Genomic DNA, 25,832 nt, shown 5'->3' with positions numbered 1-25,832 from the left:
TACATTAATAAAAGCTTGAAACCTTGAAACATACATCAAGAAAATTGACATCTATTGATATAATAGTAAATGAAAGTTATTTGCGTGCGTAAAAATGCATTACATATTAGTATATATACATGTACTTTTGTAAAGAACAAGATGTATAAGATTAATTTTTATTAAATTATTTGAATCTGTTATAGAAGTATTGTGTAAAGGTTTGTGGAAATTTTATATTAAACAAAATTTCTTAATAATAATTATGTATAACATTTTATTTTCTTGGACAATTTAGTTTCATATGGTAATTATTAATACAATTATGGCAACTGAGATGAAAGATAAGTTAATAAAAAATGGTAATCTACGTGCCATATTTTATAAAAAACCTGTTAAAAAAGATAATTACAATTTGGATGTGGATAACATTGATACTTTTCAAGAAATAAGACGTCGACGGCTACTACAATTTCAAAAAAAGTATGTTTTTTATATATGGCTATTATATTTTATAAAAGAGCTCTATGAACATATGAACATAAAAGTAATAATATGCATTATTAGATGTAGAGACACTGCATTTAATATTGGAAGAGGAATACTGGAAGAAGCATTTAATTCTGAAGATGAATATGAGGAAGAAATGGAAATTCAAAAAATTGATAAAAAGGGATATTACTACTCTAAACGAAATAAGAATTATGCAAATCAATTAATGATGTCTGAATGGATGTTGGAAGTACCTCAAGATCTTGTAGGAAAGTGGATTGTAGTACCATGTCCTCAAGGAAAACGAACTTTATTAGTTGCACGTAAAGTATGTTAGAAAGAAAGAAGTGAGAACATTTTTTATGGTTTATTATATTTCTTATATTTTGTAGGGTATAACTAAAGTATATAACAGACACGGTAATAACCTTGGTAAATTCCATTCAGCACTTCCTGGTGGTAATCCATCTGAACATAGAGGTAGCTGTACCATTCTTGATTGTTTATGGATAAAACAACAAAAAATATATTATATCTTAGATGTACTTGCATGGTCCAATCAGTCTTTAATAAATTGTGATGTAAGAATTTTTACTTCCAAATGTATTAATACTAGTTACATTTTATATACATTATAATAATTTCTAATGTTTGTTTCAGACTGAATTTAGGTTCTTTTGGTTGAGATCAAAGTTACAAGAAATCGAAGAATTACACAAAAGAGATACATATAGAAATAGTTTTCCTATATTGCCTTTACCAAATATCAGTTGTGATACTGATATAAGTTTAGCATTAGCAAATCTTTCGAATTTATATCCTTTAGACGGTTTATTATTTTACCATAAAGATGGACAATATACTAAAGGTCGTACCCCACTTGTAACATGGTCAAAAACTTTTATGTTACCTGAAATACTTGGTATTTCAGTACCACCACCACTTGATGAACAACCTGATGGATACATAGATTTTGTACATTATATCCTTAATAATAGAGCTAAAAAGAAGAAAGTAGAATCAGAAAGCCAAGTAAGTTCATCTCGTTTTAAAGTGAATATTAATTAAAGAACTAAATTATTTATTCATTTTTGTTTGTAGATGGATATTGTAGATGAGAATTCCTAGAACTTTATTTTATCTTATTTATATGAACGAACTTCTTAAAAAATGAAGTGACATATAATCGACTTATTGAAAATGTTAAAAATACTATATTTTACAAATATAATTTACGTGCTATACAAATTAATTGATAATAGTATTCGAAATCAAACAATAATGTTTTATACAATCTGTGATATTTGAAAAAATTATACCAAATACGAAATAAATATATACAATATATAAAGACTGCTTATTGTTACAAATATTGTTAAACTATGTTACTCAAGATTTAATGTGTGAAATGTATCAAGGGCTTTTTCATTTAAATATAACAAAACGCGATTCATGGTATCTGCGTTCATTACTTTCATCTGAAAATAAACGAAAAGGAGTATCTTATAAATAAGAAAATATGAATACAAATGTATGTTTATAAAAATTACACAATATAAGTAATAACTGTTTATTTACCCTGTTTTCCATTATCGTAACTGTCGGAAGAATAATTTTATGTAATGTACACAATCCTAATTGTAAACCAGCAAGTTCTAACATTTGAGAGTATAAGACCTCACGAAATTTTTCTATATGTTCTAAATTAAAGGCAATTTCAACATTTGCTTCATCGTTTTGATCCTTTACAATTCTAAAAGAAAATTAATATAGATATAAAAAGCATACTTTTTTATTTTTATACATGTTGTATAATAGTGTTTTGAATAATCATAAATTATAATATAGAAATACAGCAATACAGTTGTAAATATTTACTATTTTTTAGGCGTTACGAACACATACACTGTTAATATTTTTATTAAATCCAAAACTAGAAACTTTATTGTAATTGTATCTGTACTTTCTAGTTCTGGTATTTTATATTCCATACAAATTTCATCTGTGTGTTTTGTTTGTTCCTCTTTATCTGCTGGAGTAATTATAATTGGAACAAGCCATATTAAATCATCCTCCTGTGCAGGTAATGCAATAATCATACAATCGAACATACGACTTAACACATTATGAACAGTTCTTATAGCACTTGGTGTACCACGACATAATAAAAGAGGTAATCTCACAGAATTAAAAGCGGTTAATTTGTTTTTAGTAGTTCTCCATGATAAAAATACTCCTTTATAAATACATTTCTTTGAATTTGTTTGATTATTACTATTTTCAGAATAAACTTCAATCTGTAATTATCATTTTTATTACATTTATAATCAGGGGAGAAGTGATCACTTTTTATATCTATTTTGAATAAAAAATGAGAAGTTTTAAAAGCTATCAATAATTCTTAATATGGAAGTTTTGTAAATAAATGATATACTTCTCATTTTTTAAACATATTTTATTTGTTGATACTACCTTTATTGGTGGTGGATCCAATGGACTAGGTCTTTGTGTTATGTCTTTCATAACACAAAATTCTGCGTCATATGTAACATCTTCTTGTGATAAATTATTTGCAACTTCTTCTCTTAATCGTTTTGCATATTGTTTCAAATGTACTTCATCTTGATGAAAATTAAATAAAGTGGAAACTCCAAAAATAGTCCAAGTTTTACATAATAATTCTATAAAATATGAAGTATAAACATGAGTTTTAGATATTAATACATAAATAACAGTTTAAATAACAGATATTAATAATAAAACAGTTTCAAAACACTTGATATGTAAAAATTATTCACATACATATTATTATTAAATACTAGATTAAATAAAAATTATAACTAATACACCTTCTAAGTTAAAACCTTCAATTTCTTCTACTGGAGAAGAACTAACACACAAACTAAATTGTTGTCTTCCTCTCGTTCGAAGGGAACATATTGTGTGAATAGTATTACTAGTACTTGGCAATATGTTTTCTATGTTATCTTCCATTTTACAAGCAATGAACAATAGAGTATTAAATTAAATCTTGATTAAAAATTCTATACTGTTTATAAGTTGACAATTGTTTGAAAGTTTTAATTGTGGATCAAAATCGTATTGAAAACATTATAACATGAATATAGTAATATTTATATGTACTAGGGGAATTTTACATTAATCGTTACAGTTAAAATAACTAAGTACACATTTAATTATTTTTATGGTATCATTATGCTATATAATATTACAAGTGTTTAAATGTGTGTCGAATCTTTTTTAATATGGTAAATTGTTTATCTAGGGTTATGTAATATAACGTTCATGTGATTCATTAATGTATACGCATTATTTGTTTTCCCATACTGAATTCCATTAAATATTAATAATAGTTATAAAACTATTATAAGAGTAAGTGACTTTTATCTATATAAATTAAAAAATATGCTAGCCAATAATAAAGATAAAGTATCTTTGATCTTCCTATGCGTGTAACAAAATACATGTATGTGCGAATTTCTATTAGTGTTGGAAAATTGAACATCAGTGTGTGTTTATATCATCTCCCGCGCAAAACATTAAGAGTTTAATGATATTTACTACTTAATTTCTTTCAATTGAAGATAACATTTTAACATCTGAATGTTAGTTATTTAAAAGTTATGGGGACAATAGAGATAACATTTCCGTTTGGTGGACAATCAGGAAAATTATTAAAATGGAGAGTTCGGATGGATACTATGGTTTCAGCGGGTAGAGTGCTGTTTTTGTATCAGAATGTTATTCCAGGAACAGAAGATAGTAAAGGTCCTGAGAAGAAATTTCGGGCCACACGACTCGGTCGTGTTACAAAAATTTTAGCGAAAGAAGGGGATGTTGTTCAACCTGGGTACATAATATCTTTAACCTTATAAGATTTCTTAGTGCTTATGTATTGCAAAAATAAAATTTATTATATATAACTTTTTATTATGTAAAATGATATTAATTAAGAAAATAACTTATTTCTAATAAGATTATTTCTATACGTTTTTATCTTCAAATTTACATAAATGACTAATATTATAGGCAAGTAGTAATGACATTAGAAGGATGTAGACATCCTACCGTAATGAAAGACTTGTGTGCAGAATGTGGTGTGGATTTAAGAGTTGAAAGGATTGGTAAAGAAAATGAAAGTACAAAAATATCACAAGCTAGTGTACCAATGGTACATAGTGTGCCAGAACTGAAAGTATGCCCAGAATTGGCTAAAAAAATTGGAAAGGAAGATGAGCAACGCCTTTTGAATGATCGCAAGTTAGCATTACTTGTGGATCTTGATCAAACAATTGTTCATACAACAAATGATAATATTCCCTCTAATATAAAGGTACAGATATTATATACATAGGTGCATATATTATATATATAGAGAGAAAAAAAGAGAGAGAGACAGAAAAAGAGCAAGAGAGATTATACATGTAATAATAATAATAATAATAATAATAACAATAATAGTAAGAGTAAGATTAACATCATTAACATACCTTTCTTAGGATGTTTATCATTATCAACTTTATGGACCAAATTCCCCATGGTATCACACTCGCTTAAGGCCTAATACCAAACACTTTCTTTCTGAAATGAGTCGTTTATATGAATTACATATATGTACATTTGGAGCAAGAAACTACGCACATACTGTAGCAGCGCTATTGGATAAAGATGGAACTTTATTTTCTCATAGAATACTTTCAAGGGATGAATGTTTCGACCCTGCATCAAAAACAGCTAATCTTAAGTATGATCATAAAATTTGTATTTTAGACATCTTATCAAAACAAATAGATACCTTATTAACTATCTTGCTACAGGGCTTTATTTCCTTGTGGAGATGATCTGGTATGCATTATAGATGATAGAGAAGACGTATGGCAAGGATGTGGGAATTTAGTTCAAGTTAAGCCTTATCACTTCTTTCGTCATACTGGTGACATACATGCACCACCAGGACTAGAAAAAAGTGATATATCTGTTTTACCTGAATTGCAAAATACAAATGAGCTTTGTATTGATGAAAATGTAAGTGAAACAGATAAAAATGGTGCATCTGTATTGTCAGATGAAGGGAATGCGATTGATAATAATCAGAGAAAGGAAATTGAGGAAACAATTGAAGATAAAGAAAATGAACACGAATTTATAGAAAAGAATGATAAAAGTGCCAAAGATAATACCAAGAGCGACACTGATTTAAATCTTGATTCCAATAATGAAAATAAAGATGAGAATAAAGCATCAGAGGAGTCGAAAGAAAATTTAACACTATCTGAATCAATACAAGATATAAAAGTTGTAAATAAAAATCCTGATGAAAATAATATTATAGATGAAGATGACGATGATTATTTATTATATCTTGAAGATATTCTTCGTAGGATTCATACTGAATTTTATGCTACTATAGAAAAAGAAGGTGGACGGAAGTCATTAAGAGACATTATTCCACGAGTGCGGGCTCAAGTATTAAAAGGAGTATACTTAACTTTTAGTGGATTAATACCTACTCATCAAAAACTTCATCAAAGTCGAGCTTATAAAGTCGCCAGAGCATTTGGAGCAGAAGTGGCACAAGTAATACGTTAACTTTCTTCCCATGCTATTATCTTTATTTTAATAATTCGTTATATTGTAGGATTTGTCAGACAAAACTACTCACTTGGTAGCTATTAGACCTGGAACTGCAAAGGCTAATGCAGCAAAAAAGAATCGAAATATAAAAATTGTAAACCCAGATTGGCTTTGGACTTGTGCAGAACGCTGGGAACACGTTGATGAGCGTTTATTTCCACTTACTACAAAGGTATAGGTACTATAAAAATGATGAGTTTGAAGCGAGAGCTTTGATAAAAACAGAAAAAATAATAAATAATAAAATTATTTTTAATTATTTTACATATAATAGTGATATACATATGATGATCAATTATGTATTTTCAGGCACGTGCTTCTAGAATACCGCCTCCACATTGCAGTAGTCCTGAACGTATAGAAGAACCAGAAAAAAATATAGAAAACAGTTTTGCTGATAGTATTAATCCATTAATGTCATTCACACCAGAGGAAATAGAAATTATGGATAAAGAAGTTGAAGAAGATATGGATGATCAAGAATTAGATGCACCTGTCTTTGATACAGAGGATATAGATGATGAACAAGAATGTGATAAAAAATATTGTTATAAGGATTCAGATTCTGATGACTCTATAAACCATGATCGTATGTGTAATATGTATAGTTTATTTTACTATCAGATAATATTTTTACTAATATCTAGTAACTAATATCAAGTTTTACCAATAGGAAGTAATACAAATGAACCAATAAAAAAGAAAAAGAAGCTTTCTAATGAAAGTTCAGATGATGATAGTTTAAATGACAAAGATGATACTTTGAACAACGATGATGATGATCCTGTAACGCGTTTTAGAAGAGGAGAATGTTTACCCGATGACTTAGATTTAGGTGATAATTCTCAAGATTCAATCGATGATCTGGAAATAATGGATAATGAAGATGAACGAGAATGGAATGAAATGGGAGCTGCGCTTGAAAGAGAATTTCTTTCTGAATGATTCACTATAAAAATTGTTTGTTTTGCTTTTATGAATCAGCTATGATTATTATTTTTCTATTTTGAATTGGAGAATTCTAATAATCACTGATAATATTTAAATTGACATGTTTGCAGAATTTTGATTCAAGTAGTTTGAAACAATGTTATAACAAATTTAAAATGATGTATAAATTTAACAAGGGAAAATACAAAAAGATCATATTGTATTTAATAATTGAATCTAAAATTAATATTACATTTTTAATAAATTGTAATTTTAATAATTATTTTCTTATTTTTAAAGGAAACTGTAACTAATATATGTAAATAGCGGATATATAAAATGATTCGTTTATATTTAAAAAATGTCAAAAGATAAGTATCAAACGAATCGAATATATTTTGTTTTCTTTTTGTGAAAGTTATAACTTAATTTGAAATACACTATTAATTTTTTTCAATATAACATTATTTATTAATTTCTATTTTTTAGTATTCTATCTACAATATGTTTGTATGCTGTATGTACGAGTTATGATGGATTCACTGCGTATGGGTCATAATCTTTTGGATCATCGCTATATTTCATATAAGTTTCCTTGGCTGTAAAATCTCGTTTGCCTTCTGTGATTCCTCTCTTTGGTGCTTTTTCATATTTATACATAGATTCTAAATTTCCATAAAGTTCAGCATCCTTTTCAATATTTTCCCTAATTTAAAATAAATATAAAGTTTTAATTTCAAATAAATGGTAAATATTTTCAAAAGAAGAAGAATATACCTATATTTTCCTGCAACAACCTTTTTACCAGTAATAGGATCTGTAATATCACCTAGTGGATAAATGACATCAACAACCTATAATCATCAAATGTAAATTAGAAGCTTTTATGCTTTTATGCTGCTATTAAGAAGTTGTAATAATATATAAATAAAATATAGAGATTCAACTTTTTATAATAATACATACTTTATGAGTGATAAGACGAGTTAATTTTCTTGGTAAACTTTGTATTAAAACTGTATCACCTGTCTTACAACGCTTTTCGGGATCATCGGCATAAATAAATTCATATTTGTTAAAATACTAAAATGCGATAATCGAAAACATAACCTCAATTAAACACTTACGAGAATGGATATACGATTTTAAGAACTCACGTCGAATTTACGTACCATTAACAGATGTGCATCGAAGTCTAGTAGTTTTACTCGTATTTTAGCAGCATTTTGTTTAGCACAAGGTACACATACACCTAATAAATAATTTAATCCTTGCCTTTTTATGATATTCCCTGCCATGACTATGATAGTTACTGTTGCGATATTTGTATCTAAACACACATATGTACATACACTTGATATGCTATATTGTATATGTGGTAGGTATGATACCGGAAGAATAATTTGTAGCATAATTTATTTTATGACATTTACCGTAATAGCACTCTAGATTAATTACTTTATTAATCACTATATGTATCCTAGTAAATAAGTTTATATATATATATATATATATATATATATATATATATATATATATATATATATATATATATATATATGTATACCTCTTTCATTTGTCATTTTTGAAAAGTATTATGTATAGCTGTATTTTTTCAACCTTATAGTTTGGATAAGAATATATTCTAGCAATATCTAATAGAGTAGTTTTTATTTTACTAGCGATTTTTTAAATTGTCATGAATTTGTAGAATTATGCAAATTACGCATATGTATATTTTGAAAAATAATAGTCAGCGATATTACATTATTTATATAATTTTTCATAGAGAGAAAAGTGTACATATAGTATTTATACGTACATCTTGAGTATCAGACAGATTCACTATCATCAACGTTAGCATCCAAGAATACTCCAGGGATCCATGGGCTTTAATAATAATTAATTTCCAACTACTAACAGCGCAACTCTAGTTTTCGATAATGGGGCACTCAATTACGCGCTTCCTTAATTAATAACATCGCAGATACTGAATATACATAGTTCGAACGAGTGAAGAGTTAGTAAGAAAGTAAACGTGTTGCATTTCATTTCATCGCATTATTTATTCGTTCGCTTCTTTATATTCTTGTCTTAGGAAATTTAACGACTGCACTAGGTAGAACGTATAATTTTTACTGTTGCAATCACTATCTATAATTTTAGCCTCGATCTCGCGTTACTTTTTATCTTTGTATTATGGCTGAGAGACGAAGGAACTATTTGTCAAGATCGTGGCAAGGAAAATCACACGAAGAATGAACAAAACCTGGCGAGACAGAAAAAGAGGCTGACTCGAAAGGAGACATCGTCCTTTGTACAAGCATTTGCAATCAGATCGTTGCTACAGGCTATGGACAATTGGTTAGAAGAAACATCAGTAGATATCACTGAGGGATTCGCGAGAGACGAATGAACGAAAGACAAGTGGTACAGAAAGAGGTCGTGGAAGAAACGGCCTTGAATCGAAGATATTTCGAAATGTATTACTTTTATTCTTTATTCGTTTCTTCTGTTTTACGCATTATGTGTATATGTATATGTAATGCGCCTTTGGCATCTGCGAGTCGCGTTGTTATTGCGGGATATAAAGGAGCAGGGGAATTCACGGCTGATCGCTCTGTGAATCGACGGCGACCGAGCCGTCAGTCAGCCAGGAAATTCCATCGTCGATGAAAAAATCGCGACAACTATGGGTCGGTTGTAGTTGCTGCTTCTGTTACGATATATGTATTTTTCTCCTGTAAGTTCGCTTTATTCCGAATCAACAATTTCCGATGAAAAATAACTTTGACGTATTGAAAAAAAAATAAAGGTGTTACGCGAAATTAGTTAGAGATATAACGCGATTATCACACAAGTACACATTCGCGGTCTGCAATTCAAAAATGGGCACTCGGTTTATCGATGGTGAATATTTATAATGAAATTAACAATGTCATCGGTTCGCGTTTACGCTTAGCGGCACCGTGTATAATCACGTTGCAAATTTTGATTCAAACCCCTGCTTCCATCAATTCCCGTTTTTCCAATGTGTACGTATCTGCATTTACATATAAATATGATCGCATACCTCTTGCGACGATTCCATCAGTCCCAACATTGCGCGCTACATATACGAACAAAATGCATAAATTAAACTGGTTTCGTTATGTACGACTATTTCTATAGACAGTTTACATTAAGAGCGCGTAAGAGAGAATTCAAATGGACTGCACGTGTCTTTTTTTTTTTTTATGATTTTTAACAAAAATACGATAACAAACTTATTTGTTATAAGAGAAAGTGTTCATTCTGCGTGTAAGATATCGATATCCAAATCTAACATTTTCTCAAGCGATACCCTCCCTAAATGTTTATTCAATGATTTTTCACGCGAACAGATTCACGCATAAACACGCCGCAAGGGTGAATTTTCCGGAAAGCGCAGCTGCGATGAAGGGTGAGGAACAGTATATTTACACATGTAATCGTTCCCTGATTTATGGGCGCTGAGAAGGGAAGCAGGGGTTTTTAACGCCCCACTTTCAAACTTGGTCATCTATATAGTACTGCAGATTAATCATCGGAAACTATGGTGACACCTTTATTTTTATCTTATTTTAACACCCTTCGATCTTACGATCATCGCACCTACCAACCTATTTATGCCATATATAAACAGAAATTGTATTTCGAATTTCAATTTTTTTTTTTTTTTTTTGCATTAGACGATCTTGGTGTTAGTCAAAAGTTAAGAAAATTCATCGAGTACTTTTACTTTCAACGTAACCGTTGTTGCTCTTGTTCCGCGTGCGATGACTCTGAACGGTTCCCTTCCGGGAAGAGCGTCAGTAGAACATAAAGAGATTTTATAGAATGTACACGATCTCCATAGGATTTAATGGTGTTGATGCACGTGAAACAAAATGTCACGGGACATTACACTCTCTTCCGGTTCATCTGGCCGATAGCTTTGTCCATGCATAAACCGTTGTCTCTTTCCACCTCCTGTCCCGCCTTTCCTCTTCCTCTTCTGTCTGTCTTCTGAACATGGTTGCTGGCCTTTGAAATCTATTTTCATTGTATGTAATAGCTTTTTGATGCCGGAGCTCAATGCGACGAAGCACGCCGAGTGCATCGTTCGGTTATTGCGGTGCATTGATTTCTGAAAGGCTGACTACGTTAGCCTGATGCACAGCTCGTACAGTACAGACTGGGAACTCGTCTTCGATGTTATCCATTTCGCAGATTGCGAGACAAAATAAAGGGAGCGCGTTCCGTGCGAAATACTCGGTTTCTCTCTGCTTCTTTAGCCGATAATGCCCACCAAGCATTTACCGCGGAAAACTTCGCGCGACCTTCGACCTTCTTGAACCGTACTTACGCTTACGAAGAAGCTATTGAAATGTTTTTCCTATTTTACCGTTTTTTATGCAATCTTGTATGACAAACCGCTTCTTCCTCGACCGATATGACCTCCGCAACGCGTAACTGCCGTGTAAAAGTAAATAAAGTATCTTATTCAGGTATTTTTAGGTAATGCATGCAACACATCTTTTAATCGTTTCCAAACGATGTTGCGCATTGTCTAAACGATTTTTAAAAGACGAACAGAAATTTTGCGAGATAAGGTAGCAAAGGGCAAGACGGAGATATAGCTGGACGGAAAAGGAGTCGTAAACCGGCCCTGTTTCGGTCGAACGAAATTATCGTTGTAAAGTTACTATCTAACGAATTTATGAAACGCTACACCGTCGAGTCCCGATTTAATAACCGCACACTCCTCTGTTCGTCTCTGCTTCTCCATAGTAAATTTTCGCTCGCGTGTAGCTCGCGACCTGTGACAGAAGGAAGGGAGGGCGGGAGAGACGGTGCAGGCACGAGGGAAAGACAGCGAGTTCGAAAGACGGTAAAAGGTGGAAAATGTTGGTAGAAGGAAAGAAGAGCCATTCGACAAAACCGAAGGAATTCGTTTCCTCCACTTTTTCTCGTTGACTCTCTTTCAGATCTTACTCCTGATCCTTGAAAGGAGATATCGTCGCTTAGCCTTTTCCTGTCGGTGTCCTCTCGTAGACCCTCCCGGGGTTATTTCCGACCTACAAAGGTTTGTCTATGCCGTGTGGAGTAAGGTCGAGGTATCGTCGAAGGATACAAATGCCGGCAGATGTTACTCGGTGAAAAATTCCTAGCTCAACCGAGTCGGGCGAGCGCAATTTATTCTTATAGGTGACTCGTCGAACTCGCGGTGGTCGAGTATTTCAAACGTCCGCTTTTCATTTTGCCAGCTACTAGATGGATGCATTTTAACGACGTGATCATTTTACGAAAATACGTTAGATCTCCATCCTCTTGCCTTTTTCCTGCCTCACTCCTCGTCTCTGTCTGTTCGCCTCATTTTTCCTTGCCGGGAAAAATCATTCCCATTCGGGGAATATTCGCGCGAAGATGTAACGAATATTTCAGCGAAAACGCGGTTGCGAACAGGGAGGATCAACTCGTGGAGGATTTTTATTCGTGTGTTCGTGAAACGGGAAGTCGAGCTGGGAACGGCATGAAAATCTTGACGTTAATCGCATCGGGTATGTGTACGCACTCCAGGTGATATTCTCTCAGTGGCGGACATTTATTGCTCTCTAGGTAATGCTTTTCCCTAGGCCGTAAACAGGTCATAATTTACGGATCCGCTTCGACTCTAGATTCTGCAAGAATAATTGCTGGAACATGATATTATTACAGCGCGCGGCTTCGTTCGTCTCTCGTGCAATTTCCCGTGAACTTTGACGCATAACGTAATTCACGACGAGCCGTACTTCGTCACTGTTTGAGGTTTTCATTAGACATTTCAGACTTTTAAGGTTCGGCTTATACGCTTCCTCTATTTCCAATATACATGTTTTAATGGCATTTAATTGCTTTGCATAAATTTGTACATAATACACGTATTTTGCTGACGATCTTCTCTACCACCCATCGCTCGTCTTTTTGGAGATGGTTTTTACATTTGCGTTAGATTTTCGTACAGATGGAATTCATTTTTACATTTTTCATTTTTACAAATATCAAGGTGTCGAAAGGCGGGTTTGCTCTACCAACAACTATCTTTTGAGCGAGTACCTGCCACGAGTGGCATCCAACCTGTGGTCAGTTAGTGGTTACTAGCGGTCACTTTCTCCAAAATCGTTCCTGGTGAACTACCTGACTATCGTGGACGGTTCTGTGGCATTTTCTCTTCCAGTTCCAACTACTTTTATGGCCAGTGTCTATCCCAGATCAGTGATCGGAAATAATCTCTCGTCCCACGAAGGTTTTCTCCATCGGCAATGCCTCATTGACATCGCTATTTTTCTCGTGATGAAATTGCGACCCAGACAAATTTCAACGTTTAAAGAAGCAGTCTGAATTACATAGAAAATCTAATAATTCGTAACAGCCGACACAGAGGAAATTGTTGGTTATTCGAGGATCGGTCTTCAAATGCTTTGAAATGCACGCTAATACGAAAGATTGGCAATTCTTCTGAAAAATCCTCTTATAAAACGAGGTACGGTTAACGTTCCGTTTTTACGAACTCTACCAGCTACTTATAATTCCGAGACAGATCTGTATATGTGTACATTATACACGTGATACGAGTAACGAGCATACAAAGTGCTTAACACGGTTTACCGGCGCACAAAGGTTGTCCGTATCCGACAACTTAAGATGTACTCGTATCTCGAAGACGTGCTTTCGTTGATTCCACTTTTCGTTTCTTTCCGTGTTTTGTTTCACCGTTGTCTACCGTAACTCGTGTTCTCAACCACGCGCAAACGTCATTTGCGGACGTGCTTTTGCACGGCCGCGAGTACGACACATCCGTACACTCTTTCTCTACACGGTTTCGAAAAACGCGTGTCCGTGCACGGTGTGCACACACGTATTCGAATGTGTAAGGTCGCGCGTGTGCGTGCGTGTACGAAGCGATGCGCGCGTGTTCGTTACGTACGCGAGGACGACGACCACACGACGACGTCGACGTCGACGTCGACGTCGACTACGCGTCTGTTTCCATGGTTACCGTAGACGTGGGACCAGGGCCGTACGCCTTCAACCCCACTTCGATGATGATGTGCGGTACGGAGGATCGAGAGGGGTTGTCGAGGAAGGGGCTGGCCGCAGGCGAATTAAGAGTTCGAAAAGCTTCCATCTCTCCACCCTGCCCACCCTTCCGATCTCTTCTTCCCTCGCTTTCACTGCTTTTCTCCTTTATTTATTCTGCCCTAATCACGAGCCTCCGAGTAGCTTTCTCGCGTAGCTTGTCGTCTCTTGACAAAAAATCCTGATTACATAATTCCCCCGACATCAATTTCATTCTAGTCAACGGAATTCCCAGGAGAATCGCATTCAACCGATGGGGTTGTGGCCAGGGGTTTACTTTCTTAATGATCGGTCGATACGTTATTTATTCGACGCTTTAATTTACCGATTTTTCCGCCCAACGCGTGGGATGCTCGCGTATGCGATTCGTTCCGTTTTTCAGTTTTTCCTTGTCGTCGTAAATATAGCAGGTAGCCGTGCCTTTGGCGCTGCGAACATTGAATAATTTTTGCCATATTTTTTGGTTCCATCTCTCTTGTCGTTTTTTGCCGTTTGAACAATTCTTTAGAGCACAGTAGGAACAAAGTATTCCTTTATGGATGAAATTCTGCGGAAACAGGATTTTAATGTCTCGTAATTAAACTTTAAGCAACAAATTTCGAAACGAAGAGTAACCGTAGTATCCGCCAAGCGAAACGCGCGTTTCTTTTCAGTCGCGAGAACAACGAGCGTTTCGTACGTTGTAATTCGACAAATTATTGCTGAATACGAATTCCATCATCACGTTCTAATTACTAATTACATTTTCACAAGCGAGAGACAACTTTCGCAGAATACGTGTAATCAAACGAAAATTACGATTAATGCGACCGGCACTGATGGTTCTCGGAAGTCGCGATGCCTTTTGGGAATCGAATCGTGGAGGGATGCCACAACTTGGAATAGGGTTGCAAACACGCGAGATTGGATATTAGACGGTAAGCGTGTTGATTAGTACACGAAACGTTCTTATTTAGCGTCGGTTGATGAAAGTGTTCGATAAAGTAGCAATTTAGATAGCTCGATGACTCTTAAATCACTTATGAGCTCGCCAATCTGTCAGGAACGCGCTGTGATAATGAATCGTCATTACATCGCTTTTTACGCCCCTTGTCTATTCGTCGTCGTTTTTGCAATCATCGTCTATTGTTCTGCGAACACGCAGACAGTATCGCGTACAGTTCGCGTCGTCACGAATCGCGTCGCGATTCATCGAATTTATCGAACCAGAATCTACCGTGTGTATTCTTCCTCGCTTGCATTTCGAGCGAGCGACGGATTTACATCGGGAAATGGTTTTTCTTTCTTTCTTTTTTTTTTTGTTTTTTGTTTTTTTAAATTATATCCGGGAACAAATGTTTAGCAGTGATTTAAGGGTGGTTCGTGCGACACCAGAGACAACAGGACTTTAGGGTGAGGGGGGGATGAAAGAGGGTGAACGAAGCGCGAGAGAGGTACAGACTGGTAGGGTGGAAAGAGAAAGCACGTGGCGGTAAGTGTCAGTTCTTTTGTGAGCATATAATACATCATCGATGCGGCGAGGGCTTTTAAGCTGTCCTGAAAATACCAGCCGGCTGTACGAGTTATTAATGTCCCAGCTCCTTATAAAGTACTCAATTTTCGTTCTGTACGGAAGAGAAATATTAGTCGTAATACGGGTACCGCCGCAACGAAACGCTGCAGTATATCAGACCCGGGGTGAAAATTACAGCACCGACGAAGATGTTAATATCGGTGAACTTTATCGTCCACACGCCGGAACTAGGTACACGAGACACGGGGGCACACACTGTTTTGACAAAAGGATACACCATCGAAGTTTATCGCGAGCTTTGCAAAACGGCTCGACGTATATGCTGGATTCGCGTGTTTCGCCTTTCATCGAATATATCGCGTAAATCACTGACTCCGGACCATCTGTGTAAAGGCTAACTTAATCGATTACCGACGTATCTTGTTCGATCATCGGGCGATTATTGAATCTAAGACAGATCGAACATCGTCCCTTTATATCAGGTCGTAGCGAAAGTTTCGTCCTTCGCTGTACGTACAACTGGAAATTAATTTTTACTGCAAGTTCGCGTTCGTTTATTTATGATATTTCGTACCATGCGGCTCGTTGGATCAAAGTCAAACCGAACGATTAAATTAAATTAGAACAAGACCAAGGAAAAGTTACGTCGCTTGCCGCGTTATCCTCCAATTTTCTCAATGTAATTCTGATCGCCGCTGTAACGCAGGGTATCGCGCAAAATTTTTCGATTATCCGTGCTTTTCGTCTTTTAATAGCAATCGAATATACATATCTCTAAGGATCGTTCTATTAACATTTTTTTTTCAATTGCAATGAAAATAATAATAGCAAGCATCCTACCGTTCGTTCGTAAAACGTTTTTTTATGACTCTTTTACGGTAGCGTACCTCTACTCGATTATGTTCTTCGATTCGAAGAATTCGAATTCTCTATAGTATTATATCGTTCTATGCAGCGTACGGTATCTCGGTCAAATATATTTCATCGTCTCTATTGTCTTGGATCGTGATTTCCTAATTTTGTTTTCAGTAGCGTACTGTCTTGCCAACTGGTCTTTTTAATACTCGGTAGACGATAATTCCAGCTCGCAAGAACAACGAGACGACAGTCGAAGGAATTTATGCAGCGACCAACGATTTATCCAATATCGTAGAATACGATTATGAGAACGGTAAGCAGGCAGTTCCATTTTCTACAACGAGCCGCGCTTATCAATGGTGACGCGATTTCTACGAATCATTCACAAAGAGGCCACGATCTTCGCAAGTTTATGCGAATGTATCTTTAAAGCTTCGTCCGCGGTTTTGTATCCTCACGTATCGCCCTTTCACTACGATCGTGAATATTGAAATCACCGAACAACGAGCGAGACATACACTTTAGGCAAACTTTTTATCGCGAGGACTTCTCTCGGCTTCGTGTTCGGTTCCCTTTCGTACCTTTGGTTCTTCGGAACGGCTTGTTTATAGAAACCTGTGGATACCGCAAAATAGAAAATAGTTCCCTAGAGGCAACGGTATACTTTTTTCCTACAGACGTGATTGGAGTCGAGTTCTCCGGCTTGTTTCCATCGTTCCTCGATCGCGTAAAAAAATGTCTTCTATCTGGAAACTTCTTTCGAGGAAAGAAATCTCTCGTAATTTTTTAACGGCGAGTTCGTCTCTGTCCTTTGTTCGAATTTGAATGGCTCCCGAGCTTAATTTCGAACGATCCTCCTCGTTTCATCCTCTGCCTCGAACAGCTAATTAAGAAGTTTACGAAGATTTAATTATCTTCAGTTATATATAATGCGGAGTACATTCAGAGCGCGCGCTTTTGTTTTTTTGAAATAATTGCGGAAACATTTACCCTTATACGTCAGCCGTTTCTTGTTTCCCTATTCGCATTCTCTTCGGGTACTAAACAACACGCATTAGACAACATAAAGTACGATATACGGTAAGTGGTATACCATAGCTCGTCATAAACCAAACAATTATCTTCTACGTAGTTGGATGTTATTCAAAATAAACGGTTGAGTGTATGTAGGTATTACAGGGTAACTGCAGGATGGAGATATCGTCGTTGAAATTTATTTCTCCGCGGGTCTAATCCTACTAACGAGTATCGATTTTTAAATCGAGCAGTATTTCTAAAAAAAAGGGCGTCAGCTTCTTCGGAATAGTACGCGGCCACGAGTTACGACGAACCACGTTGCAACAAACGCTTTCAAGCCCATCCCTCTGGCGCCACTCGAACATCCCCCTGTTATTTCCACGACAACGTTAGGTCACGGTATCGCTAATATAATTACACATTCGTGCTATTCCCACTGACAACGCAATTGCGACGATGCTTTCACGGTTGATACGAAAGATGCTTCGCAAGGAAAGAAAAAAAGACGACGCGTCGGCGTAACGTCGCGCACGTTCGCGGGGCATATCTCGAGCGGGTCTGACGTTTTCCGTTCGAAGGGTTTCCTCGATGCATGAGGGATGGTAATCGTTGTCGTTGGTGGGAAAGAAGGGAAGAAACTAGACGGACGCGTGAAACAGCATCGTCGTCCGTAACGAGGTGTATTTTCTTGGCCGCATGTGCTTCTGTGTAGATCCGGAGTTGGTGGTGACGCGCGTGCCTGAATTCGACTGGATTCGACTGCGCGCGTAAAGGCGCGAGCGCGCAGCCGACCAGCGGCTGGGGTGGCAATGCTTTCGATAGTGGGGGACATCCTTGTGGCTTGGGTGGGGACGGCGGCTCAGGGGAAAACTGCGAGTGCTGGAGCACGCGGGTTGCCGAGAGACAGGGGTCGGCTCGATGGGTAGGGGGTAGGGGTAGCTCTGAATCCCTCGAAACTCCAACGATGCTCTCTCTCTCGACGACTCAGTTCCGAAAGCAGAGCCAGAGCCGAGAGTACACTCGAGGCGTGTTCGTACCGCGTACCGCGTCGAGCTTTTCCATCTGCTCCAGTCGTCGTCGTCGTCGTCGTTTCGTTTCGTTTCCTCTCGTGCACACGCGAACTCCATATATCTGATTTAATTCTCGATCGCGCGGCGGTCCGAGGATCGAGGAAACGTCGCGCGAACGACGGTGTTCCTCTACTTTCTAATTTCGCGAGTCGCTGTCCTCGAGGGGTGCTCGCACAAGGGATTTGAAAACGAAGTCTCGTCCCGGTACGTCACGACGCTTGGAACGTTCGACTTTGTTTAAATTTTTTTAGCATTCAGGAGGGAAGCGTTTAGAGACGCTCGGTTTGAGTAGCAGCCTCGCGAACAGCGGAAAAGGATCGAGTGCAGCGATGTTTCTGAAAGGATTTAGAAGGGCGAAAAGGGTCACGAATGTGTCTGGAAAGCGGATGGCTGTAAAAGAGTGAACGTGCAGCTGAAACCGCTGGCTTGGTGGTCTTTTTCGAGCAACAAAGCACTGGCCCTCTTTCTGTCTCTCTCTCTTTCTCTGTTCCCTCTCTGTCTCGCTCTGCCTCTCGCTGTCTCTTTCTCTTTTTTTCTCTCCATCGTTTTCAGGAATTCCGCTCTTGCCGGTGACAACGAAAGAGCTCGTCGATCGACTTTGCCGGGCACGTGTGTGCGTGGGCGTGATGATATTTGAACTCTCGAAGCCGTCAAAAGCCGGGCCCTTTAGCGGCCTGCGCTTTTGTTCCGAGTACACGTACTCGCGACAGGCATCTGGCATTTAATGGAGATGATCGTCGTTTTCCTTTGTCACCGAGTGGACGCGTTTATTTAATATCTAACGCCGTCGAAAGGCCACGTGTCTTCACTACCTTGCTCCATTTTATATTTATCGCGTTTTCGTCGTCCACTCCGTTTGCTTTCTCATCTCGAAACGTTCCGCGCGAGACATCATTTTTCGAAAGACCCATACACGACACGTGCTTCCGATGCACCTATATGCTCCTACATACAATTTCCTTTGTTCCTCGATCGACGTTGATGGCCCGCCAGGAATAATCGAAAGAAAAGTTCTTAGCGCGATGCAAACGCGTTAACGACTCGTGGGTATCGACGAACGACTATCTTTACGAGTGAGTTTCCTTTTTCTCTCGTCTTTTTCTCCAAGCGAAAGTTAATGGACTGTTTCTTCGACGGAAATCGAACAATTCGAGTGGTAGACGCGGTACACGAGGGTGTAAACCATCGGTACAAAGCGAACGCACGATGCATATGCACAAGGGATTTTGTGTTGCCAGCTTGCGGACCGATGATTAGAGCTGGGAATAAACCGATAGCAAGATATATGGCTTCCGCAAATGTGTTTCGCGAACTACTTTCCTTAGTTCGTTCTGTGTACATTGTTCCCATTCGACGACACAAATCTTGTAACATTCCGCGCCAATGTCTTTTATTCGTTCCTCTTTTCCTCTCTCGTTTTTCATCTCGGTCTTTGAACCAGCGCGGCCATGATAAATTAAACCATGTCGATTTATTAATTCGAGAACGCACAACATGTTGTATAATTGGCGTATAAATAGACAGGTAACGCGGTGACAGTTCGTATTTCACCACTGTCAGCTGGCTCTTTAATTTCGTCGAGCTGAATCGACGCGTTCGAGAATGCGCGTTACCGGGAAATTTTTAATTAACAACCGACCCTTCGAATTTGCGCGACATATGCTCCAACATCGAATCGGCTAAAATACGAACGATTCACGGTTACGATCAATTTTAAAAGGTCATACGTTTTCACGAAGCACGCGGCTGATTTATGCCGTGTCCTAAATACGTGATTCGTTTGAATCGTTCGCGACGAACCGGTTGACTTCGTTTCACCGAGGCGACGATATCGTTTCTCTTCTTCGATCGCGCGTAAATCATCGTTCTCGAGAGAGTAAACGTTAAGTGACTCGCACGGCCCATTAAGTTTCTCCGTGGTTCGATATTATTTTCTGCTACGTACGTCGACAACATTGTCGTCTATCTATTTCCACGGGTAAAAAGTAGCTGAAATCGTGCTCGATATTCGACTATTAACGACCAACGATAAGTTTAAAATTCACGCGTTCGTTCGATGTAACTCTACCTCCGCGGAGATGTTCGGCGCTTTCGAAAAGTTCGTTCAAACGACAGGATCGAATCGCCAGACAGTTCGCGTTAGCTGTCACGAATAAATTCGGCATCGGATGATCGAGCCGCTCTATCGTATCCAGAATCGTGCACCGGTTCTTCGATTTAAGTTACATCACCTACAACGGCGCTTTAGTGCCAAAGTTTAACAAGTCCGTTCCGTCGACGTTCCGCCTGAGGAGATTCAACCCGGGCTCCTAAACTCCGATAATTGGCTGGGCACTATGCATTCAGTGAAATTGCATCGGCTGCTTTGATGGTCGTAAAGAATTCTCGTACAAAGAAACCCGAGCGATTCTTTTTATCCGTTCGAATTGAATCCATACTCGGTACTTAATTGCAAACAGACGACGAGGAAGTACAGAGATAGGGGCTGGCTCTTTGGAGTTCGGGCAGGAATTCTTCGGAGAATTCTTCGGAGAATTCTTCGGAGAGGGCAGGCGGAAAAAGGAAGAAGAAGAAGAGAGAGAGAAAGAGAGTCGCGATTACTTAAGCAGAGTCACCGTGAATCGGTGTAAAATTATCTCATCTAGTTGGGTGTATCGAATATTGCAGAGATCGCGGAACGACGATGGTGTCCGTGGAGAGTGGAGATCGGCTGCGTTTGGTCTTGAATTCGACGACGGGACACCGATGAAGCAGGAGGATCGTGCGACGAAGTGACGAATCGGTTAAACGTCCGAGTCGGTTTCGGTGTAAACAGGAGGCACGAGAGCTTCGCGAGTTACGATGCGCGTGAAAAGTTGACGACGCCATGTGACGCGAGTAAAACCTCTGGGATTCTGGTGCGACAGCATAGTTGCACTGATGCTGGATTGTACGACGTGGTCGTCGCTCGAGTGGTTCCTTTGCCACTGGATGACAGCCGGATGTTTGCCAAGTGACAGTGCTATCCTCGAGAGTTAAACTGGAAAAGGACCAGTCGTTTGTGATCGAGTCACGGTGCTTCGGTGAGGATTACTGCGAACGATAGAAAATCAGTAGTGATGCCGTGATGGGCTACAGCTCGGGATCGTTCTTTCTGGCTACGCTCCTTGTGGGTGGATTACTCTACGTCGTCTTGTTTTGCGAAACGTCCCACGCAACCAGTGAGTAATTTAATGTAATTTAAATGATAATGTGCTATACGATTAATTTCGTCTAGACGCGAAATCGTATTCGTATTTCGTATTCGTTTAACGAGCAGTTAAGGCAGTATGAGATTCGACGAGCGGCTTTATCGAGATTCGACAAACGCCATTCGACGTGCGTCGTGGGAACGGTTTTACGAGTTCTAAATTGATGTAGGTCAATATTTTCGTAACGCGAAAATACGTTCGCGGTGGATGAAATGATCGAAGGAAAAGACGAACTTGATAACAGGCTCTCGCACGGCAAAAGGCGAGGACTATCGGTTGACCATGGAGCCGACTTTATCTCGCCGCGTATTTTCAATGATAATACCGTTTATTGTTATAAAAACCATGCGTAACGCTTTCTTCGCTTTCAGACTAAACATCGTACCGACACGCTCCAAGCATTCGAGAAACTTTATTTTCTATGTAAGCTTCCTCTTGCCGAACTTGGAATCTCTTTTCAATCGGAACATCGATTGTTTCGCATAATATCTCGACTTCGCGGCCAAGCGTAAACACGCGACGATCGTCCACGTTTAACGATGCACAAAAATGAAACTTCCAATTTCCTTTTATTTTTTTTTTTTATTCGATATTCCAGCAAAACACGTTTAATCGCGTCTAGAATATCAGTGGAACTTTTTCCCTCGTTGATCCCGATCGTTCCGAAACGACTTTTAAAGCGACAATAAAAACGCGCGCGCTCTGTTTATGATACTACTTGATCGTAGAAAATATAGGCTTCTAGGAAAATAGTAAAAGATATCGCGGCAAGGTGGAAGGATAAGGGTGGAAACGAACGCGGAAGAATAAGATGATGGGAGAAGGCGAGGACGCAACGAGACACAACGAAACGAAACGTGATGAAATGGCCTGTTTAGCTGGGATATACGCGACGCATCGTGAAAAGGCAGCAACGATACAACGGAATATAACCCCCTTCTCTTGTGCTGGCTTGTCGTATCCAGCCTGCACGAGGCTGGTGGACCGACAAGGGTAGAAGAGAGTGAGAGGGAGAGAGAGAGGGAGAGAGAGAGAGAGAGAGAGTAAGAGCAAAGAGGGCGTGAACGGGGTGCGGTGGTTTGGCTCAAAGGACGTTGAAGCCAGAATGGGATGCGGACGTTGTCACGGTGGGTGTGAGATGGCTGATATTCTCTTGTTTTCCTTTTCTCTTTCCTTCCCCCTCTTCGTTTTTCCTCCTTTTTTTTGTCAAGGAGAATTCTCTCTCTATCCTTTTTTTCGTCTTCGCTTTGGTTTTTTTCGTCCGGTTCCACCGTGTAGACGACTAATGTTCCCTCAGCGCACTTGTCCTTGTTCATTTCGTCGACGTAGCGGACAGTCGGAGTAAACGCAGACGAATAGTATTATAATTATTCCCATGGTACCGAGTCGCCTTTGTAGTTTTTATCGCGAGTTCGCTATAATTTTCATATCGATGTAGTTATTCCCTACAATATTTCTAATTTATAGGATAGAAGAGCATCGTTTGGAACGATATCTTTCCTGTTTCCTGTCTGTTGATTCGTTATAAAAATTAATATCAATAATAACAAGTTCAACGTACAATTTATACCTGTCTTTTATATCTCACGCTTTTTCCTCTTTCTTAAAGCTCGAGCTTTACGAGGGAAATACGCGTGTCTTACGAGTCTGATCGTCTGTTTACACGTAAAAATATACTCGGGAAGATACCAGCCAACCGACAATTAAATTTCATTGTAAATAGAACGTTTCCCGGTATTATCAACGCGCGTCAAGTTTCTAGTTTTACGAACGTGTTCGTATCGTTTAAAACATCGATTCCGTTCTCTCCTTCGTTTCGCCTTTTGTTCATCCTATTTGCAGCAGCGCACGTTCGAGCAGACGCAAACGTTAAATGATGTCACAGTTATTTTCATAAAACGGAATGGCCACATTTACATCATTTTCTAGCGTGTTCTGTATTATTATTTCCAATGTCGCCCGACCACGGTGTGCTTCTGCGTTCTTGAAAAATGTTTGTGGACAGTTTCTTTTCACATCAGTCCTTTGCATTCTGTCTGAGCAACGCATCTCTTTCTCGTTCTTTTCTTGTTTCCCAACTTCCCCTCTAGAATTTCCTCTATCCTCCTCCACGAGCGTAATAACTATTCTTATTTGCCGGCGAATCTTGTTTGTTCTCTTTCTTCCTTTCTCTTCGTTCTTCTTTCTGCTGGCGTTCTTCCGCGCATATTCTCAGGATGTTGAATGGGTTTCTGAAAGGCACTCGAGTCCACGTTCGTCTAACTTTTTGGGTCAGTTTCGGCTATCACCGTTTGCTACAACAGATGCTTCAATAAAAGTTCTCAAGCCCCTTTTCTCGGTGTCGTTACCTGAACGCACCTGCGATCCCGTACTTCTTTTTTCTTTTTCCCTCGATCCATTGACTTTCCGTGAGATTGATGATGCTTTACCTGGCGACTTCGTTCTGTAGTCATTCTCTCTCTCTCTCTCTCTCTCTCTGTCTCTGTCCGGCCGGAGAAAATCGTTCCTTTTATCCGTGGAAATTCAAGAACGAAACGGAAGTAACGAGAGGTAAAACAGTTTTTCGAGCGAGCATTCGAGTAGGGAAAAATCCGTTGGAAAACAATAACGATAACGGTACCGAGAGGCCCGCGTGTACCGATAATACATCACATCGGTCGCCCGATGAAAAATGGCTTCACGTAGAAACAATTTCCTGTAAAATATTATGGATCTAATAAACTCGAAGCTTTGTCCTCTCAATTTATCGGGGCTCCATCCGAGCTCGGACTGGTTCGATGGCGCGCGCCAGCAAACATTTTACACCGCTCTTGCGACGGATACAACGGCAGATTAATCAAATTGTGAACCTTTTTTTCCTCTCCTTGTTTCTTTCGCGAATGTAACGACCGAATCGGGTCCTGCGGTTGTCAGCCCCTGTCGAATTACGAAATTATCGACCGGCACATTTTGCCTTGCTCCGGTGTCTGGCTTGTTTCGTTTTATTGGCGTTTGCTCGTTTCAGCGTGAACACCGATATTACGCATTAGAGATTACGTGCTGCCATGCCTGCGAACTGGACTGTCGGCGCGTTCGTTTCGCAAAACCATCGGGCTGCATTCAATCGATACAACTGCGCTTCCATGGAATTATGAGCATTGCCCTGGCATCGGGCTTTTATTTGTTTTCAAGATTTATTTCGAAAATCCCGTCGCTTCGAGTGCATTATACGTACACGCGACGGCATTATGTTGCATCAATCGTATCGTCTGTTTCGCGCGGGTATCGCCGATTGTCAACGGAACTTCCGACTTCGGAGATGTATCACGCGCCTCCAGCATTCGGGTTTAATGAGATTCGACTAACGCGAAGAAATGTGACGAATCGATCGTTCGGATCAAACGAGGAGGAACGCGCGCTCTCGAACGTTGACAAATCTTTCTACGCATTTATTAACACGATCTTCTCGCACGATAATTTATCAGCTAATAACGTTAATAAATTCCCGACTTACAGATTGTAGTTTATAGACTTTTTCTTCTTCTTTTTTTTTTCATTAATCTTACAATTTTGCGTGGAATACGATAATCGGACGATTTGTAACTTTAGATTATATTTCGTTTGATTTATTACTAATCTCGTTAGAGGAGAATCTACCAGCATCGGCAGGTAATTTCTGATTCGTAACTTGTACAATTTTTGTTCTCATCGCGTTAGTTCAGTCGCGCTAAAGGATTCAGTTCCACTCGATTCTCTTTGTTTTCGTTTTCGTCTCGACGATTTCGTGTCGCTTTAATGGAAGAGAGCGATTTAATTATCCGGACGCGTGTAACATTTGTAAGATCCATAAGTTAAATCCTGTCGACCTCGTAGCGCACTGATGCAGGCGAATGGAAAACAAAAAAGCTAATGCTTGTCATCCCGTTGAGATAATTAATATCCATTTGAGCCAATAAGCTGCAAGTCACTGCTGCAAGCTGCAAGTATGTA

The 25,832-nt window shown here is 38.4% G+C and overlaps 5 protein-coding genes across 12 annotated transcripts in view; 3 read left to right on the top strand and 2 right to left on the bottom strand.

Annotated features, from left to right (window-relative positions):
* Window positions 1-12: 12 nt before the first annotated feature.
* Window positions 13-1,929, top strand: LOC126869173 (snurportin-1). Its single transcript, XM_050625372.1, has 6 exons — window positions 13-200; window positions 278-462; window positions 547-799; window positions 864-1,052; window positions 1,132-1,503; window positions 1,573-1,929. Exons 2-6 carry the CDS (start codon window positions 284-286, stop codon window positions 1,597-1,599), a joined length of 1,020 nt encoding a protein of 339 aa, XP_050481329.1. The 5' UTR covers window positions 13-200; window positions 278-283; the 3' UTR covers window positions 1,600-1,929.
* LOC126869174 (centromere protein L-like) lies at window positions 1,663-5,130 on the bottom strand. Of its 3 annotated transcripts, XM_050625375.1 has the most exons (6): window positions 3,321-3,601; window positions 2,944-3,152; window positions 2,585-2,768; window positions 2,377-2,500; window positions 2,050-2,224; window positions 1,663-1,949 (listed from the first exon to the last, which is right to left on the bottom strand). In XM_050625375.1, the coding sequence occupies exons 1-6, from the start codon at window positions 3,463-3,465 to the stop codon at window positions 1,857-1,859; spliced, it is 930 nt and encodes a 309-aa protein (XP_050481332.1). In that variant the 5' UTR covers window positions 3,466-3,601; the 3' UTR covers window positions 1,663-1,856. The 3 variants fall into 3 exon arrangements, with proteins under 3 accessions (XP_050481332.1, XP_050481333.1, XP_050481330.1); XM_050625376.1 differs by lacking the exon at window positions 3,321-3,601 and adding an exon at window positions 4,983-5,130 and having other exon boundaries at window positions 2,377-2,768; XM_050625373.1 differs by having other exon boundaries at window positions 2,377-2,768.
* On the top strand, window positions 3,619-7,518 carry LOC126869168 (RNA polymerase II subunit A C-terminal domain phosphatase). Of its 3 annotated transcripts, none has more exons than XM_050625366.1 (8): window positions 3,619-3,740; window positions 4,243-4,342; window positions 4,522-4,825; window positions 4,992-5,236; window positions 5,310-6,069; window positions 6,131-6,298; window positions 6,436-6,715; window positions 6,800-7,518. In XM_050625366.1, the coding sequence occupies exons 3-8, from the start codon at window positions 4,532-4,534 to the stop codon at window positions 7,069-7,071; spliced, it is 2,019 nt and encodes a 672-aa protein (XP_050481323.1). In that variant the 5' UTR covers window positions 3,619-3,740; window positions 4,243-4,342; window positions 4,522-4,531; the 3' UTR covers window positions 7,072-7,518. The 3 variants fall into 3 exon arrangements, with proteins under 3 accessions (XP_050481323.1, XP_050481322.1, XP_050481321.1); XM_050625365.1 differs by having other exon boundaries at window positions 3,721-3,864; XM_050625364.1 differs by lacking the exon at window positions 3,619-3,740 and having other exon boundaries at window positions 3,871-4,342.
* LOC126869178 (28S ribosomal protein S17, mitochondrial) overlaps window positions 7,429-25,832 on the bottom strand; it is a 196,290-nt gene continuing 177,886 nt past the window's right edge. For all 3 annotated transcript variants that reach the window (XM_050625386.1, XM_050625387.1, XM_050625385.1), the window contains 4 exons: window positions 8,229-8,386; window positions 8,023-8,139; window positions 7,834-7,910; window positions 7,429-7,762 (listed from right to left, as the gene is read on the bottom strand). In XM_050625386.1, the coding sequence (XP_050481343.1) occupies window positions 7,585-7,762; window positions 7,834-7,910; window positions 8,023-8,139; window positions 8,229-8,386 (530 nt within the window). In that variant the 3' untranslated portion in view covers window positions 7,429-7,584. The remainder of the gene's footprint in view (window positions 7,763-7,833; window positions 7,911-8,022; window positions 8,140-8,228; window positions 8,387-25,832) is intronic.
* LOC126869170 (B-cell receptor CD22) overlaps window positions 18,544-25,832 on the top strand; it is a 310,789-nt gene continuing 303,500 nt past the window's right edge. Inside the window, exons 1-2 of one of the 2 annotated variants that reach the window (XM_050625369.1) lie at window positions 18,544-18,837; window positions 21,301-21,833. In XM_050625369.1, the coding sequence (XP_050481326.1) occupies window positions 21,740-21,833 (94 nt within the window). In that variant the 5' untranslated portion in view covers window positions 18,544-18,837; window positions 21,301-21,739. Of the gene's footprint in view, window positions 18,838-21,278; window positions 21,834-25,832 lie in introns of both variants that reach the window. The other variant, XM_050625370.1, reaches the window with a different exon arrangement.

Source organism: Bombus huntii, chromosome 9 (assembly GCF_024542735.1).
Source record: "Bombus huntii isolate Logan2020A chromosome 9, iyBomHunt1.1, whole genome shotgun sequence".
Classification (NCBI taxonomy): domain Eukaryota; kingdom Metazoa; phylum Arthropoda; class Insecta; order Hymenoptera; family Apidae; genus Bombus; species Bombus huntii.
Note: the sequence above shows the minus strand (reverse complement) of the source record. Positions and strands in the feature narration are given on the sequence as shown.

Coding starts and splice junctions, on each gene's coding strand:
- LOC126869173 (XM_050625372.1), top strand. CDS start 284: ATGGTAATTATTAATACAATTATGGCAACTGAGATGAAAGATAAGTTA. Junction 1,053..1,131: donor AGTCTTTAATAAATTGTGAT/GTAAGAATTTTT, acceptor TGTTTGTTTCAG/ACTGAATTTAGGTTCTTTTG. Junction 1,504..1,572: donor AAGTAGAATCAGAAAGCCAA/GTAAGTTCATCT, acceptor TTTTGTTTGTAG/ATGGATATTGTAGATGAGAA.
- LOC126869174 (XM_050625373.1), bottom strand. CDS start 3,465: ATGGAAGATAACATAGAAAACATATTGCCAAGTACTAGTAATACTATT. Junction 2,225..2,376: donor TTAATAAAAATATTAACAGT/GTATGTGTTCGT, acceptor ATTTTCTTTTAG/AATTGTAAAGGATCAAAACG. Junction 1,950..2,049: donor TTACGATAATGGAAAACAGG/GTAAATAAACAG, acceptor GTTTATTTTCAG/ATGAAAGTAATGAACGCAGA.
- LOC126869168 (XM_050625364.1), top strand. CDS start 4,116: ATGGGGACAATAGAGATAACATTTCCGTTTGGTGGACAATCAGGAAAA. Junction 4,826..4,991: donor ATATTCCCTCTAATATAAAG/GTACAGATATTA, acceptor TACCTTTCTTAG/GATGTTTATCATTATCAACT. Junction 6,299..6,435: donor TATTTCCACTTACTACAAAG/GTATAGGTACTA, acceptor ATGTATTTTCAG/GCACGTGCTTCTAGAATACC.